Source organism: Phoca vitulina, unplaced genomic scaffold (genome assembly GCF_004348235.1).
Source record: "Phoca vitulina isolate PV1807 unplaced genomic scaffold, GSC_HSeal_1.0 scaffold13, whole genome shotgun sequence".
Taxonomy (NCBI): domain Eukaryota; kingdom Metazoa; phylum Chordata; class Mammalia; order Carnivora; family Phocidae; genus Phoca; species Phoca vitulina.
Window position 1 is genome coordinate 13962014 of NW_022589716.1, and position 18576 is coordinate 13980589.

The window sequence follows — 18576 nt, forward strand, 5'->3', positions numbered from 1 at the left end:
CCAAATAAATAAATAAAAAAAAAAAATGAAGACTACTTTTTGGAGGAATAAAACTAACCATTTTTTTAAGGATTTATTTATTTTTAGAGAGAGAGATGGGGGGGAGGGGCAGAGGGAGAATCTCAAGCAGACTCCCCTGCTGAGCACAGAGCCTGATGTGGGGCTCAATCCCACAACCCTGAGATTGTGACCTGAGCCAAAATCAAGAGTTGTACCTTAGCTGACTGAGCCACCCAGCTGCCCCAAAACTAACAATTTTTAAATACAATTTTATGTATTTATTTGAGAGAGAGAGACAGAGATAGTGAGAGAGAGCATGAGCAGGGAGGAGAGGGAGAAGCAGGCTCCCCGTTGAGCAGGGAGCCCAATGTGGGGCTCGATCCCAGGACCCTGGGATCAGACTTGAGTGAAAGGCAGAGGCTTAACTGACTGAGCCACCCAGGCACCCCAAAACTATTTTAATTAAAGAAAAAGTGGCGTGAATTTCCAGTAAGAATTTCAAAGTGGAATTTGCCTCCTACTATTTGGTCTCAAGTTTCTCAACAGTCACCTATCCTAGCAGTGAGATGCAATACTCTTTTCCTATCACAATTATGACTTTCCACACAGTACAGATTCAAGATACAGTGGTTAAACGTAAGTGAATAAGTGAATGAGTAGAGAATGCTTGAGAAAATAGATCTTAGAAATAGGAGTTCTGCAAAAGTTGTGATAGATCAAATTGAAGCATTTATTTCAACCTGCACCCTATTTTAGAGTTGGTATTTGGGCACAACAAGCAAAAATTCCAGAAAGAACCTCCCAGGAAGACAGCTGAAATTTGACATTCGTTGGGCACATACTGTACACAAAGAAGGTGACATTTTAATGTAATTTATTTGAAATGCTTCCAGAAAAATTTAAGGCCATTATACAAAAACATTCATTTCAGTAAAACATTCACTTTCTTCCCATAGGCCAGCACTTAATGGACCTCTTGTCTCAACACACTGACCAAAGCGGCCGATGGCTCCTGCAGAGAATGATTCACTCTTTCCTCCACCATCAGACATCGGTTCTCAGCTTATGTCTGCTTCTATCTGCAGCAGTTCACTCACTTGCTAAATCAGTAACAATTTGAGAAACAAAGCAATTTTAAATAAACTCATAATAGAAAAAAAATTCACCATGTTTAAAATCTATAAATACAGAAATATGTTTTACAGGGTAAAATTGACCACAATATTTTTTCATTTTTGAAAAATAAGTAATATTACCTTGTTTTTATATTGATACATCTTGTCACACAGCTTCTTTGAATGCACATGTTAGATGTACATAATAAAATGATAACATAGCATTTACTGCTCTCTGTAAACTTGAAAGACACAGAAGATTAAAAAAAACCTTTTTGGCAATAATTTAGAATCATTACTACTAGTGCTGGTGTGGGAATAATCTTGCACAGGTCATCCTTAATATTTACACTCACAGGGAGCTTTTCTGTGTATTCAGTTAACTTTTTTTAAAGGTCGGCAGTCCACTCTGCATTGTAAATCAAGGCTACACAAAGAGGTTACTAGTTTGGCTAACTGACCCTAATTAATCATAGAGTTAATTAAAATTGGCCTATGGAGAATGTAATTATGACTCTGATCATAGCACAGAGCCAGAGACGGCAAAGTGATGACCCAAAAGCAGAGGAGGAAAATCCAAGGCTCTGGCCTTTCCCAGAAGGGCACTGGACCTTGTTTTTCTCTTAATGTTTCCCGCCTAAGGTCATGATGAAGCACTTCTTCCAAACTCTTCCTCTCACATGTTTCTGTAAACAGAGTCACTGACTCACCTGCAGTCTCTTCCTCAATGCTCCAAAATATGAGCCCGCCTTGGCACATGAAACAAAATGATGATGGGCCTTCTTATTAGCCTGCTGGGTATTCCCAGGACTTTTGAGTTCTATTCTGGTGTCTTAGGCTAGAAATGGCTCTCTAAGGCAAGCCAGCAACTATGACAGGTACCCCCCACCGCCCCGGTGCAAATGCATTTCAGGTCAAGATTCAGAGCTGGCGGCTGCTTTCATGCTGGTCCTTTCAAGGTCAGACACTGTTCCACGTCCTAATAGATTATTGCATCAAATTTGCACTTGATGACACTGCAAGGTCAACACAGTGCTTCTTCCTTTGCACAGTTAAGTGTCCAGCATCCCCAGGGATGTTTTCATGCTTTCTGGTTGGACAACATTGAACCAAATTCACTGCAAGGACTGATCTTTTCCCGTTTTCCTGCACATACCATCACAATACACGAGTGACTTCCTCATGCCCTGTTTGCCAGGCCCTGTAAATTCCATGCCTTCAGCTATCATGTCAAAGAGCTAGAAAAGCATTAGAGAAACAAGGGAGGATTCTCTTTAAGCAATCTACATGAAACAGTAGTTTAGAGATTCTTTTCTATTTTTTAAAATCCAGCAGGACAAGTGAAAGTAACTTGTTCAAGTACCTCTCCATCCCTCCAGACACTTGTGAAATGCAATACAGGGTAAGAGTTGCCACAGACCCCAGCTTACACGGACAGATCGGCAGTTACAGTACTAGGGATAAAGATACAAGATACAAGAGACGGGGTCCACACGGTCACGAAAGTATTAAAAAGTGCTTCTCCAAACCGTCCCGTGCGTGGAATGCAAACACTGTACAGGTAAGACGCGCGGCTCTGTCAGACGTTGCTTTCGATGTACCTGCTGTTCCCACAGGAAGAGTCTGTCTGTTCCATGCGCTCACAGTCGAGGCTCACCTCGCTCGTGTCCATACTACAGTCGGACTCACTGTCCGATTGGTCCATCTGCTCAAGTTTTGTGTCTCCCTGTGGCTCCCGGCTCCCAGTGGCCGGATCTAGGACTGGTCCCTCGGAGTCCAGCGCCGCGGCCTGCCCAGCAGCGCACAGAACCGTTTCTTTGGCTTGACGAATGCAGTTGAGCCACTGCTGTTTGTTGAAGGCGTCGTTGGCTTGTAGTGAGTGGGTCTGACTTTGGGAACCGTTTTTGAAACTTACTCTGAAGAAGTTTTTAACTAGAAATGAAAAATACATGTAAAAAAAAAAAAAAAAAAAAAAAAGGTCAACGGACAGGTATTTCCCAGGCCAAAGATAACCTATATAGTGACATTAACCCCCTGTACCTAGGGCAGACATCATTAACTGATTACAAAATGTGTCCCACTGGTCCGGGACGTGGCTCAGCTCTACGCTGCAGCCACCATCAAGCAACTGGATTTCACACCAGTGTAGCTCTCAGCTGACCCTGAGGCTGGCAAATGGACATCAGTTTAAACCTGGGTGCATATTAAAATCCCCTGTGGGCTTGTTAAAAACAATGCCCGGACCCTACCGTTAAGAGACTCGGATGCAGTAGGTCTCGGGTGGGCCTGATAATCTGGACTTTCAACCACTGCCCCAAGTTAGAGCCTTTTCAAGTTTAAGAAGCTCTGTATAATACCAAACCATGCCCATGATCCTCCACGTGATAACAGTACTTGCACATATATTACCTAAATGATTGAGAAGATATGCAAAACTCAGAGCTGTTACAAATTCAGTTTCACTTTAAAATAAAAATACATTTTCATTACCTCCACAGGAGCTACGTGTAGTTAAAAAAAATGGTAGCGCACAACTTGGAAGACATTTTATTTAGTTTTACCGGCGCATAACGGGCCCCGCACGACACATGCAACGCTTGGTTTGCAGAAGTGGGTGTGTTCAATCCCCTTGCACTATCCCTGGAGCCAACGGTCCGGGAACCACCACTTCAGATAAATTCAGGCTCCACCTTTTGCTCCTGGGCAAGCGCCTTGTGTATGACTCAGTGTCCTTATTTGTAAAACGTGAGAAATGAACAGGACCTATCTTGTAAGATTATTATGAGGGCTAAAGGTGGTAATGCGTGTGCTTCTACAACACCTGGTACATAGTTCGTATTCAAGAAATAGAAGTTGCCACCACCACCACCAGGGCGGATGGACTAATGAGCAGGTCAGAGGCAGTACATATTAATTATGTTGACAATATGATGCCCCTGTTAACCCAAGAGGCTCAAATGTCACTTTCTCAAGGAAGACTTCTCTGATCATTTCCTCTAAAGCAAACCTCCAACTGTTATCCCTACTGGGCTTTAGTTCTCTTAACAGCACCTGAATATTTATTCATCATCTATCTCCTATATCACAATGTAAGCTCCGTAAGGGGGAGGAATTTGATGGTTTAGTTTAGTTTGACCATTTAGTATACTAATGCCTGGAATGATGTATACATAGATACTCAGTAAACACTGCCATTGTAGCTTCTCTTGGTTAATTTGTTTATTAAGTCTCAAGTTAGAGAAGCCCATTAGAATAATTACAGATGAATCCTCAACCCAGGTGACCATTCTTAATCCTCTTTAGGGATGATTGCACTGGCTCTACAAAGCCACCAGTAAGCAACTGCTATTGACACAGGGGCTATCTGGTATTAAGCATGCTTTTATCCAATGGAAGGAGACAGAGAGAGGTAACGTAAGGAGTACCTATTACGTGCAGACAGGTTCACTTGCAGTATTTTAATCCTTATAACAACCTTATAAAGTTGGTATGCATACATGCCCATTTTACAGATGGGAAACTGAGGCTCACAGAGGTGGCACAAGGTTACACAAGCAGGGAGTAATGAGACAGCATTGGAATGTAGTCTGACTCCAAGGCCATGGCTACTTCTCTCTCCACCAGCCAGCCACTCCCCCTGAACCACCACCACCAAACCATTCAACAGGTCAAAGCCAACAGCCATCCGTACTTCTCTCATTGTTGCTAAATGCCCCGCGCAGGGAGCCGCCCAGCCTCACTTCTCCATCCTGCAGGTCTTCCAGCAGAAGGTCCTTTACGGGGATCGGCTGCCGGTACAACTGATAGCAGAGCTGCTCATTGTGGGTGACAGCTCGAGTGATCACAAGCACTTCTTGGAACAGGAAAACATGCAGTTTCTAGAAGAAAAAAATCCACAGGATTTCCCTAAGCGACCGCCTAATAAGAAGTTGATTAATGGACTTCTGTGGATAAGAGGTCCCCAGGTACCAGCTTCACACTGTATTATGAACTTCTAGGCTCAGATCTACCTCCAGAACAGAAGTTGGGCATCTTGGAGGTATTTCCAGATGCACCTAGTGCCTTTCCTGGAGGATTGCCTCTCTGGGGTGCCCATGGAGAAGGCCTTTCTGCCTACAGACGTCTGCAGCCAGGACTGCCGGCTCCAAGGACATCATCATATTGCATATTCACAACCTGTGCAGACACACACAGCCTCCAGCTTCCATAAGAAAAAAATGAGAAGGGGGAATAGAATAAAGGGAGCAGTGAAGGAAAAAGAAGTGAGTACCCCCACCCCCACCCAGGCTTTGGTTTATAGCACCCAATATAATCCTAAGTGAGCATAATGAACAATAGTCTATAAAGGATACGACTGGCATATCAAAGCCTAATATTAATCTTTGCTTCCCAAACCCATAAAAACACTTGCTCCTTACGCCACAGAGCTGAGTATCAGCTCCATCCAGGCACTCCAACTCAGAACACTGCACATTCCCAAGGGAACCAGAGTGTGCTGTCGTAGCCACAAAGAAAGATGATCAAAGAACTGGTCCTTCTCAGTTATGTTCCTCAGAACCTCACTGTTCTGAAGAGGCTGTGCTTAAAAGGCTGATGACTGATGTGTGTTGTGGGCGAAAAGAAAATCTCAAAAATAAAGGCTTGTCTCAAACCACATCATGAAAGCAATTTCACTGGGTGGAGCTGGGGTAAATTGGCTCCATTCAATTCCAAGTGCTAGACTCTTCTCACAGTTTGGAAATGCTGACGAATTGAAGTGAAAAGATCTACAACCTTTCTACCTGGTTCTGGTTTTCCAATGGAGATATTTGGGAATGTGAACCCAGGGGTCTCAAAGAGGTGGAAACTCACATTAGAATCTTGTTTTGGGGCAGGAGAAGCATATTCAGCATTATCAGACAATTCTATATTTGGGAGAAAAGAAACTTGTGGATCCCCCCCCACCTACTCTGACACACACACACACACGTACTTGTAGAAATTAAAGCTTAACCAAATGTTGGCTGGTGCAAATAAAACTGATAATTTTGTACTGGGTGGGAGGAGACTGAGGAGTGAAAGTTTATCAAAAGTGCATTTAAACAGAGTAAAGAAAAAATAACCAAGTTAAGGGCTTTTTTTTTTTTTTTTTTTTTGAGGGGGATATAGGAATAATGTTAAGACTTCTTTTGGGGATGGGGAGGGAAGGGGTTGGTCATTGTTTTATATACTAAACATTAGGGGGTTTTTTGTTGTTGTTTTTACACTGTTTCTACTTCAACAATCCTCTAGCCAAGGTAGATAATTTGAATTCAGATTGTCTGGGAAACCTTTTAAAAACATCCCTTATTTATGAGTGCTTCTTTTAGCCCTCAAACTATCAAGCTTTTCTTCTGACACAGGGCTTTGTTCCTAAAGACTTCTATAATTCTACTGGGAAAAACAAATAACTAAAACAAATCTCCCACCCCAACTACTATCTTTGTTTTCAAAAATCTATCTGCCTGAAATATGAACTAGAGTTCATCTTTAATGCCCTAGGCATAGCCAACCAGAGAGTCTCAGTCCTTGACTGAGGGACAGAAAGAGCATAGGTCTCATTCCATGCAGTGATATATCATCCCAACCATTTCCCACAGGTCTTCTGAGAAAGAATGCTCAAGAAGCCAGAGTATCAGACATTCGAAGTCCACCAGTGTTTTCTGAAAATCAGCAAGAAGCAGAATGCAGCTTTCTAGCAATCAGGAACTCTGTAGTAAAACAAATACTTCTTCAAGCCGTGGCCCGTGACCAGTCTCAATACCTCTGCTGGACCATCAGCTAGTTGGATCCCCAGCAGCTCTGATAATGGGCGCTATGATATACACTCAGTGATTTCAAATAACATTTCCAAGCCTGCTCACAAATGCCACTCCAAAGTCCAGGTCAAAAGGTTGACTCTTAAATCATCAAAGCTTTATTAAGAACTATTCAATCTAGTTTTGGCTTTCATTCTAAGAGTTGACTAGATACTGAAGATGAAATATAATAAGAGATTCTCTTTTTTGATGGCTTTCCCAACACTGAATTTAAATATCTATTGTATATAATAAAATCTATACATTATATAAATATACATTTCTATGTGTAATATGTTTAAATTATAATATATAATAGACATATTAGCTTTAATTTCTACTGGCTACACATAAAAATAGCCTGGTGAGTTAAATGAATTTTGAGCTCTCATAAAATTCAAATCCATCCTTCCTTTATACAAATATTCATTCATTCATTCACTCACCCATTCACCTAACATTACTGAGTGCTTAGTACATGCCAGGTCCCCATAATAGGTGCTGGGGATTAACAAGACATGGACTCTACCCTAAAAGATCATAGTATAATGGAAGATACTGACAGGCATATGGTGGATAATTACAACCCACTGTAGTAAGTGCTCCAGGGAAATCTGTCCAAGTCGCTATGATAGGAGAGGAGGAACAATTTCAATATCTACTCAGGAATAAAAGCCAGGAAATTGGGCAGAGTTAGACATGAAGCCAGTTTTAAAGCAAAAACTGGTTTTAAAATGGCAGTCTGTGGATGGGTACCAATCCATAAAAAAAGCAAAGAATTTCTCATATAGCTAAGCATTTCAACTTAAGAGCTGTTTTTCCGAGATCATATACTTTTTATATCCTGTTAAAATTACCCCTTGTTTTCTGATATCAAAGCCAGAGGAGATGTTAACTGTTCTGTATTTGCTATTGAAGGTCATGATCAAATGAAATACAAAGTTGGCAACCCAAATTCTTCTTGAATGTATACTGGTAGTGAAATTTTAATATATATATATAATATATATTTTGTGAAATATATAAAAATATATATTAATTATAAGTTAGAAACACATAATACATATTATTTATATATAAATTGTAATATATGAATATATATATACAATGTATATAATTATATATATATCCATATACATATGGGATCCTATAATACAAAAGACACTGGAAAGCAATTTTTGTCTGAAGAATGTGACCCTGGGTAAGGAAGGCAGAGTAACAGGGGGCTGGGCATCAAATGGATTAAGCATTGGGGGAGGCCCAGGATGAGACCACTGAGGGAGAGTAGCCACTCACCACCCCTCGATTGTTCTTCAGTTCTCCATGACAACACAGCACTCTCGAGTTGTCGATTAGAGAGTCTTTCTGGCCTTCTTCCAAGTAAAGAAGCCGCTCTTTGTAATAGCGGCACTCAGATTCCCCAGTCTTGGTGTTGATTTCTGCCACGATTCCCTGAATGATGTTTATCTATGGAAACAAAGAAAGTATGGGGAAAGTAAGCAAACCATCCACACCAGTAAGTCCCAGGGGCTCAGCCTAGAAGGTCACCAAGATAGACTTGCATCTAATTCTGAGATTCTGTTATCCAACTTGCTGCTTTGGGAAAAGGCAAAAATAAATACATGCTTTGAATATATTGTGTCCATCTATCCACCTATACATATACACATAGATATACATATACACACACATATATATTTGTATACACATACAGGTATTTGTATTATATATAAAACTGATGTTGATGCATAATTTTATCTCAGAGGAAGAGATATAAGGTATAGCTTTTGATGTGCAGGACTCATAACCACTGAGCTCTATGTTGCACATTTCTTCAAACATGCTTACAATGTTGAAAATACAGGCATATAAAAACTTTAGCCAAGGAGAGAAAACAAAGCAGAATGTAGTAGTCCCAAAAAGGGATCATCTTTGGGGGTTTGAATCCAGTTTCAAGGTTTCTCTATATGTACTCAATCTAACCTACAAACAAGATTTGCAAATTGGGTGTGATGAAATGATTTGGATAGCTTTTTAGTGGTAAAACATAAATGATTTAAAAAGGACAGAGAACTAGAAATGGAAAGACACTAGGTGTAATGATGGGAACTGTTTGTCTATATACATACACTCACACCCATGCCTAGAGCACATGTGAATATGTTAGGGGTGGAGGGATTTCAGATCAAGGGTGGACACACTGTTGTTAATACAAAATGAAACAAAACAAAGCAATAAGAGTACAGCACTCAGACACAATCAGTGGGCATTTATTCTGATATGTTGTTGTTCTATCATATCATAGATAATATGTCTAAAAGATATAACATATTAAAAAACAAAGAACAAGAAATTAGTTGAGTAAAAACTCAAAGACACCAACCAAAGGCAAAATGATGACTTCCTCAGCAGGGACCTCTGTCCCCTAAGAGTGAAAAGACCAGCAGTCCCATCTTTCTTGTGGTAGTATTATTTTTTAAGTTTTTATTTAAATTCCAGTTAACATAGAGTGTAATAGTAGTTTCAGGTGTACAAATGATTCAACACTTACATACAACACCCTATGCTCATCACAACAAGTGCACTCCTTAATCCCCATCATCTATTTCACCCATCCCCTACCCCCCCCCCCGGCAACCATCAGTTTGTTCTCTGTAGTTAAGAGTCTGTTTCTTGGTTTGCCTCCCTCTCTCTTTCTCCCTCTCTTCCTCCCTCTTTTTTCCCCCTTTGCTCGTTTCTTAGATTCCACATATGAGTGAAATCATATGGTATTTGTCTTTCTCTGACTGACTGATTTCACCTAGCATAATACTCTCTAGCTCCATCCATGCTGTTGCAAATGGCAAAATTTCATTCTTTATGGCTAATATTCCATTATATATAGTTATATATATGTATACACACACACACACCCCACATGTTCTTTATCCATTCATCAGTCAATGGACATTTGGGCTGTTTCCATAATTTGGCTATTGTAGATACTGGAGTGCATGTATCCCTTCGAATTAGCATTTTTGTATTCTTTCCATAAATACCTGGTAGTGCAATTGTTGGATCATAAGGTAGTTCTATTTTTAACTTTTTGAGGAACCTCCATACTGTTTTCTACAATGGCTGCACCAGTCTGCATTCCCACCAACAGCGCAAGAGAGTTCCTCTTTCTCCACACCCTTGCCAACACCTATTGTTTCTTGTGTTGTTGATTTTAGCCATTCTGACAGGAGTGAGGTGGTATCTCATTGTCGTTTTGATTTGTATTTCCCTGCTGATCAGTGATGTTGAGCATCTTTTCACGTGTCTACTGGCCATCTGTATGTCTTCTTTGGAAAAATGTCTATTCATGTCTTCTGCCCATTTTTTTAATTGGATTATTCATTTTTTAGGCATTGAGTTGTATAAGTTCTTCATATATTTTTGATACTAACCCTTTTTCAGATATGTCATTTGCAAATATCTTCTCCCATTCTGTAGGTTGCCTTTCAGTTTTATTGATTGTTTCCCTCACTGTACAGAAGCTTTTTATTTTGATGAAGTCCCAATAATTAATTTTTGCTTCTGTTTCCCTGGCCTCAGGAAACATATCTAGAAAGAAATTGCTACAGCTATTGTCAAAGAGGTTACTGCCTGTGTTCTCCTCTAGGATTTTGATGGTTTCCTGTGTCACAGTTAGGTCTTTCATCCATTTTGAATCTATTTTTGTGTATGGTGTAAGAAAGTAATCCAGTTTCGTTCTTTTGTATGTTGCTGTCCAGTTTTCCCAACACCATTTGTTGAAGAGACTGTTTTTTCCATTGGATATTCTGTCCTGCTTTGTTGAAGGTTAATTGACCATAGAGTTGTGGGTTCATTTCTGGGTTTTCTGCTCTGTTCCATTGATCTATGTCTATTTTTGTACCAGTATCATACTGTCTTGATCACTACAGCTTTGTAATATAACTTGAAGTCTGGATTGTGATGTCTCCAGCTTTGCTTTTCTTTTTCAAGGATGCTTTGGCTATTCAGGGTCTTTTGTAGATGCATACAAGTTTTAGGACTGTTTGTTCTAGCTCTGTGAAAAATGCTGTTGGTATTTTGATAGGGATTGCATTAAATGTATAGACTTCTTTGTTAGTATAGACATTTTAACAATATTTGTTCTTCTAATCCATGAGCACGGAATGTCTTTCCATTTCTTTGTGTCATCTTCAATATTTTCATTAGTGTTTCATAGTTTTCAGAATACAGGTCTTTCACCTCTTTGGTTAGATGTGTTCCTAGGTATTTTATTGTTTTTGGTGCAATTGTAAATGGGATTGATTCCTTAATTTCTCTTTCTGCTGCTTCATTATTGGTGTATAGAAGTACAACCAATTTCTATATGTTGATTTTGTATCCTGAGAATTTACTGAATTCATTTATCAGTTCTAGCAATTTTTTTGGTGGAGTCTTTTGGGTTTTCTACATAGAGTATTATGTCATCTGCAAATAGTGAAAGTTTGACTTCTTCCTTGCTCATTTGAATGCCTTTTATTTCTTTTTGTTGTCTGATTGCTGTGGCTAGGACTTCCAGTACTATGTTAAATAACAATGGTGAGAGTGGACATCCCTCTCTTGTTCCTGACCATAGAGGAAACACTCTCAGTTTTTCCCCATTGAGGATGACATTCGCTGTGTGTTTTTCATATATGGCCTTTATGATTTTGAGGTAAGCTCCTTCTTTTTTTTTTTTTTAAGATTTTATTTATTTATTTGAGAGAGAGAGAATGAGAGAGAGCACATGAGAGGGGGGAGGGTCAGAGGAAGAAACAGACTCCCTGCCGAGCAGGGAGCCCGATGCGGGACTCGATCCAGGGACTCCAGGATCATGACCTGAGCCGAAGACAGGCGCTTAACCAACTGAGCCACCCAGGCGCCCCGAGGTATGCTCCTTCTAAATCTACTTTGTTTAGAATTTTATCATGAATGGATGTTGTACTTTGTCAAATGTTTTTTCTGCATCTATTGAAATGATCATGTGGTTCTTATCCTTTTTTATTAATGTAGTGTATCACGTTGGTTGATTTGCAAATACTGAAGCACCCTTGCAGCCCAGGACTCATGTTATTAGCAGGAAAGAGCTTAACAGATGAGAAATGGTAATAAGGTCTCTTCTTGGTTACATTTACTTAATGGAAAAACAAAACAATCTCTGAAAAGCAAGATTTTTTTAAAAGAAGACTTTACTCAGTGAGAACTTACCAGATCTTGTAATGTGTTAAAGTGGCAGTGAATTCTAAGATTGTTAAGTGATTATTTTTCACATTCTAGTGAAATGATACCTTCTGCCCAAAGCCAACTGGATAAAACAGTTAGAACTCTGGCATTTCCATGCAAGTCTGACAGAAGATCTTACAGCTCTGAGTTGAAGTCTGGTGACTATACCCTATGAACAGATGCATAATCTATATATTTTTGTAGCTATTATGAGTTTTAAAGCTCATTTATTCTTTTTTCTACCTCCCAAATTTTGGCGGTAGCACTACTTTGATAATAAATACATCTTTTAAAAAAACACAGGCTTTTTGTAGCATAAAATAATCTTTTTGGCTTTTAATGTCAATGTGACATTAAATGTAAGTCCTATGAAATTAATCTGAGTTTTAGTAACATAAAACAAATAATAAATAGAACGCTTTGATATACAAACTTTCTCTTTGTTTTTTCCCCCTCTTGGTTTTCAGACATGCCTGATTATTGTTACTTTCAAAAAAACCAAAAAAGAAAAGAAAAGAATAGGAAACTTCACAAAACATACTAAAGTTATGACTCATCCTTCAAATTAATTCAATTAATGCTTGTTGAGCATCTGTCCAGTGTCAAACTAGATGGTATCATTCAAAGAAATGCGACAGGGTCCCTGCCCTCAAGAAGCCTTAAAATATATGGGAGGTACCTGACAAATTCTTTTATGTCTACCTTAACCTTTAGCCTTACTACTTTTTTAATGTGTAGTGGAATCCATACTTTTTCCTTGCTTTTAAAGGTCTTAGCATTAATTGCTGTGGCTCTTTTTAGAGTTTACTATTACTAGGTTTACCTGGAATTAACTGGGTCTTGAGTCAATTTTCTGAGGTTCCTGCAAGTATCCAGGAGACCAGAAAAATGATGTACTGTAGGCATAAATATGTGTGCACTTCCTAATTTAATTCAGGGACTGAACAGCTGACATATCACATGAAGATTAATAAACTCACACAGCCCAGTGGTTCCTCAGGCAGCTATGACTACTGTCTGATGCTACTTCTTTCTCTGGTGTTTGAAAAGCTAGAGAGACCAAATGATAGAAACAATCAGCGTTATTCCACATTCTTTGTGGACATTATAATAGCACTTCTGGGCCTGCTTTCATTTATTAAAAATCTTATTTTGTAGTCATATCCACCTCTATACCATAAGTATCTAATCTCTGCACTGTTTTTTTTTTTTTTTTAAGATTTATGTATTTGAGAGAAAGAGAGAGAGAGAATGCAAGTGGGGGGAGGGGCAGAGGGAGAGAATCTCAAGCAGACTCCCTGCTGAGTGCAGAGCCCAACCAGGGCTTGAGCCCAAGACCCATGAGATCATGGTCTGAGTCAAAACCAAGAATGGGACGCTCAACCGACTGAACCACATAGGTGCCCCCTGTATTGGTTCTTGAGAGGTATTTATTGTGCAGAATCACAGGGAGGAGTAAAGGTGTATATAGCAGATTGCCAATAGCAAACAGTCACGGTGGTTGTGCATTCAAGTTCAATTTATTGTTGCACCTCTCATCAGGGTTCAAACTGAAGGGAAAGGACCAGTAAAGCAAGACGATGACAAATACCTGGTAACAGAGCAGGGGTTAAGCCCACACATGCCGTAATCATCATCCTCAAAGCGGAATCTAAAAGCCCTGTCTGGTTCCTTGTGCGGTAATGTCATTTATTCGTAGGCTTGTGACATGAACCAAGAATAGCAGCCCGCACGGCAGGAACAGCAGGACTGTTCTTCTCATTGATTCCAGTGATATATTTTTTTTTCAGGAGTTGGGGAACAGTGGCGGGCGGAGAGAAGAGATGGTCTGCCAGATCATTTGTTGCCTGAAACAATCCTTAGAATTTAAAATGATAAACAACCAGACCTCTGGACTATCTAAATATCTGAAGTTCTATTTAAAAATGTTCTCTTTTGGAGGAAATTTCTATTAACCCTCCGAAACACTGTTAAGAAATTCTAATAAAGATGTGGTAGTTTATGCATTGCAGTAAAAGCAAGACCTTTTTTTAGATCTAATTATAGGACTGGACACTTGGTGTAGAAGCAATTTACTTATTAGGTTCTCTGATTTTTCCCTTTTCATAGGTGGAAAATCTATTCAGGGAACATGTAATTCAAGCTATGTTGGTACTATGGGTTTTATGTTTATCAGGCATTCACAATGTACCCAAGAGTACAGGGCTAAATATTTCTGTTCATCTGGGTTAATGCCCAGAGGATTTTGAAAAGAAGGAGAAAAAAAAAGCCCTAACATTGCTGTGCCTCTATTGTATAAGTGGGCATTTAGAAGACTTGCTTTGCAGACATTTTCAAATGCGGGTCTGCCACGCTTCACACACAAATCTGCCTGAATAACTAGGTGCAGATTCAACTTTTAAAAATGACATCACATTTTATGCACTAGGGAAACTGGTACATCCTTTCATATTGCAAACAACCATCTTCTTATCTGTTTTTAAATCCAAACTTTAGCTCACTGAGCAATTTTAGAAACAGAGCATTCTTCTTTCATGCCGCATATTAAAAAGAAGAAATCTTAACAGTAAAACTCAGAGCAGGCTCACGTGCTTCAAAAAAGTAATTATTTAGACTAGCTCGAGCTCCCTGTTGTTTTCATTCCTGCAGACCACACACTTGCTGGGATGAAATATGGACAGGGGGCAACTCTACTGCATGCTTCCCGGTAGTAAAAAACAGACATGATGAAGTGGGATGGGCCTCCTCCCCGGTGCCTGTGTCCCTTATCCGTGCTGGACTGGGGACCTGGTCTGTGTGTGTTTGTAATCAGTCAAGAGCATCTTTCCTCTATCTTCTCTATCCCTACAAGGAGGCACCTGGCCCAGCTCTGCACCCATGAGGCCTCTCCACAAAGCCTGGGGGCCGGACAGCTTTCTGTAATTCTACAGGCAACGGGGGCTCAAGGAAGTATCCAGGCTTTCAGCTCCGTGGTACAGGATCATAAAATAGTGGAACAGGCACAGTATTTGCAGTCCGCACTGAGAGATTTGACATCAACCTCATCACGTGCTGGTTCCGGACCCAGGCAAGTTATTCAAGCCCTCCAAGCCTCTTCTGGAATATGGACAGCTATCCAACCCTAACAAGGACAGCTATCTCATAGATTATTATAAGGATTAAATGAGATATATAACCTATAAAGTGATTACATAAAGCTGATTTACTAGGTACTCAAGAAATGTCAGCAGGTATTGCTAGAATTATTATTGTTGTGATTACTACTAATTATTATTAAACCCCTCTCTGGGAGGAGATAGCCGGTTTGCTCATAGGTTTCATGGCTTCTGATTTTCAAGTCACCTATGCATATCCTCTTTCTGTTCCAGATGCAGTCAGGGAACGAGCCCTTTGAATTGGTCTCTAAGCCTCCATCCCCATGGCTCCTCCCTCAGCAGGTTTCCATGACTGCAGGCCTGGACCACTGCAGCAGCCTCTCAGCTTGCCTCCCTGTCCCTAGCCCCTTCCTCCGCTGTCCCCTATCCTACAGACAAGGAGACTAACATGTCCAAGCTTCCACAGCTTGTCAGCAATGGAGCTGGCATTTGAACCCTGAATCCCAGCTACTTAGAAAACAACAAACAAACAAAGGAAAAACATCTATTTAAAATCCTCTAGAACCAGATCTGAACTCCCATCTTCTGCCTTCTCTCCTGCAGCTTCCTCAGAGTATCCTCAGCTGTGGGCAGACTGATCCACGGTAGTCCCCAGGCATTTCTTTGTCCTGTCATTCCTCCAAAGCTTTGCTCAGGCCACGGGCTCCTCCTGGCCTGCTATCGCCTCTGCCCTGTCCTGCAGAGCACCCCAATCAGAACCAAGCTCTCCAGACAGAACACTCACTGTTCACAATATTCTCATGAGATGGATCCATTTTCCTGGTCTTCTACTGCTGCTAGGGAAGAATCTCTCTCTCTCTCCATACTTAATGAACATTTTCTGGTGAGCAGGAGGTTTGACTAGGTCGGTCCCTCACTGCAGCCAGAGGCCGAAGAGAGCTGGATCTGAAACGGGTGTCGACTTCACAAATGGGCTCAGGGGCTAAGGTAAGAGGCAACTCCGATTTGCTAACTAAACAAAGATATTCAATTTAAAATCTCCAGAGATCTTAACCCTCGCAACTGTTGTAGCAGATTACAGTTTATTATGAATTGTAATTACAGATTACAGAGTCACCTATACAAAATCAAGAACTTTTAGAAATCAAAGCGACCTTTGGGTGTATTTCATATAAACACTGCATTTTATAGGTTGGGAGAGTGAGGCAGAGAGAGAAGAAGTCACTTTCAAAATCAAAACATGACTGATGGTAGCACCAAGCCTGGAAGCCAAGACCCCTGGGTCCCGTGTACCCAGACACCCACGATTCACCCACGCACCCAATCTAGACACAACGGAGAAAACAAGGTAAAGACAGAAAGAAACAGATGAACTTACAGCTTCTTCCAGGTGTTGCTGATCTGGATTATCATTTGGTGTGTGCCTCAAGATTTCTCGAAGAAGCAGAGGGTATTTCACTAGACGGCTCCTTGGAATATCAAGAAAATTCCAGAGATCTAGCTTGCGGCTAAAGGGGGATTCTAAACATCGCTGTAGGAAATCCTGGACTCGGTGGTCTTGTTTTTTGTGGTCCAGCAGAGCCTTGGCGGCGACTTGATTGCTGCAGTAGCTGTCATAGGAGCTGAGACAAGGCAGCTAGGAAAGGAACATCAAACAGGGTTGGAGTGTGGAGCTGACTGTGCTCTGAAGCTACCAGCGAGTACCACTTGTGCAGACTGAACAAAACCTAACCGGTCTCCAGGCCTGGCCAACATTCCTTTATGCGCATGACTAGAGGAGAAAGACTAGTGCAATCTTCAAAATCGCAGGCAATGAACAGTTTTTAGGGTTTGGCTTGCTTGCACAAAGTTATTTTCTTAGTTGCACGTTTAGTTTCTTGATTGTTAAGACCCCAACATAATTTGTTTGGGTTCCTGCCAATCTAAGCTAGAAACAAAAGAACCAGAGAAACTGCATACACATACAGCTCAAAATTTTCCTGAACTTCCAAAAGTGTCTGGTGAGGGGAAAGCTTCCTATCTTTAAAAACAAACAAATGGGATTTCTTTTAAAATTATTCATAAGAAACTCATCTGGAGGACTTAGTGGCATAACAAGAAAGCAAGGAGTCAGACTTCATGGCCCAGCCCTTTGCAAGGCCTGGTGCAAGCAACTCTATGTTAGCTGAAGGTTACCTGGTTCCAAGGTGGGCCAATTATAAAGAACTCCACGAAGTTAAAGCAAAAGTATAATAAAAAAAATTAGATGCAGGAAGCATTTAGAAAAATCTTTTAGGTTAGATTCTTGTCTATACCTCATGGTTAACATCACAACACCACGCAAAGAACATTTAAGCCTAAAGACTTTGGAACACTTCAACTTCACTATCTTCCTTCCAGCAAAATACTAATTTCCCTGACATGTCCCAGCAGTCACACTGTGCAAACACAGAGTCAGAGACCCAGTAAGAAGGCTGTTCATCTCCCTTTTCCACTCCTTCCTATTAGTGGCACCCAAGGCTCAGCATCCTAATGCATGGGCTGTCAGCTTCTGGAAAGGTACCAGAGGCGATAAAAAGCAGCCAATGGCCCTGCTGTGTTTGCTTCTCTCCCTTGCACTAAGGACCCACATTTACCACAACCCCTGCCCTGTGGAGGGATTCAGAGCAAGACAGTGGCAAGAGGGTCTTTAATTTCTGCATCCTCAAACTTTGCATTGGGCTTTCCATCCACAGACATTCAAAGTTTATATTCTGAATGAACAAATAAATGAGTGTTTAATGGTTTCCAGATTAGGTAATATTTGATGGCCTGGGAACATGGCTTAGAAATAAACTGTGGCAGCATCTGAACAATGGGTCAAAGTGTAAGTATTCTGGTGCTTCTTTTATACCTCTTATTGAAATTATTTTCTCAGTGACTGAAACCAAAAAAAGATACCAAGGAAGTAATGTTTAAGTTCACTGTCGAGTTTAACATTCTTTGGAAAGGTCTACCTTCCTTATGTGTCATAAAAAAACACAAACCTTTATTTGTGTTAAAAAGAGCTGCAGAAATTCTTTCCTCAACCTTATATTTGTATAAGTAATGATAATTGCTACTTACACACTTACACACACACACACACACACACACACACACACACACCCCAGAGGTGGTATTGTGGCTTGTAATTTAGATTTTCAGAGTTAATTAAAAAGAGCTTCAGGCCCTCTTAATTTCATTTCCACTTCCTCGCCTTTTAAAAAGACCTGGAAATGCCCAATGTTTTCATTATGGAGAAACAAATCAGCAGTAACTATCGGATGTAAACCAGTGAGGAACTCTGACCACACT

The 18576-nt window shown here is 40.4% G+C and overlaps 1 protein-coding gene across 4 annotated transcripts in view; it reads right to left on the reverse strand.

The window, feature by feature from the left end:
* Window positions 1-494: 494 nt before the first annotated feature.
* The window catches only part of ARHGEF3 (Rho guanine nucleotide exchange factor 3), a 293559-nt gene continuing 275477 nt past the window's right edge, over window positions 495-18576 (reverse strand). For 2 of the 4 annotated variants that reach the window (XM_032411539.1, XM_032411538.1), the window contains 4 exons: window positions 16640-16897; window positions 8228-8398; window positions 4807-4993; window positions 496-3047 (listed from right to left, as the gene is read on the reverse strand). In XM_032411539.1, the coding sequence (XP_032267430.1) occupies window positions 2695-3047; window positions 4807-4993; window positions 8228-8398; window positions 16640-16897 (969 nt within the window). In that variant the 3' untranslated portion in view covers window positions 496-2694. Of the gene's footprint in view, window positions 3048-4806; window positions 4994-8227; window positions 8399-16639; window positions 16898-18576 lie in introns of all 4 variants that reach the window. The other 2 variants (XM_032411537.1, XM_032411540.1) reach the window with 2 other exon arrangements.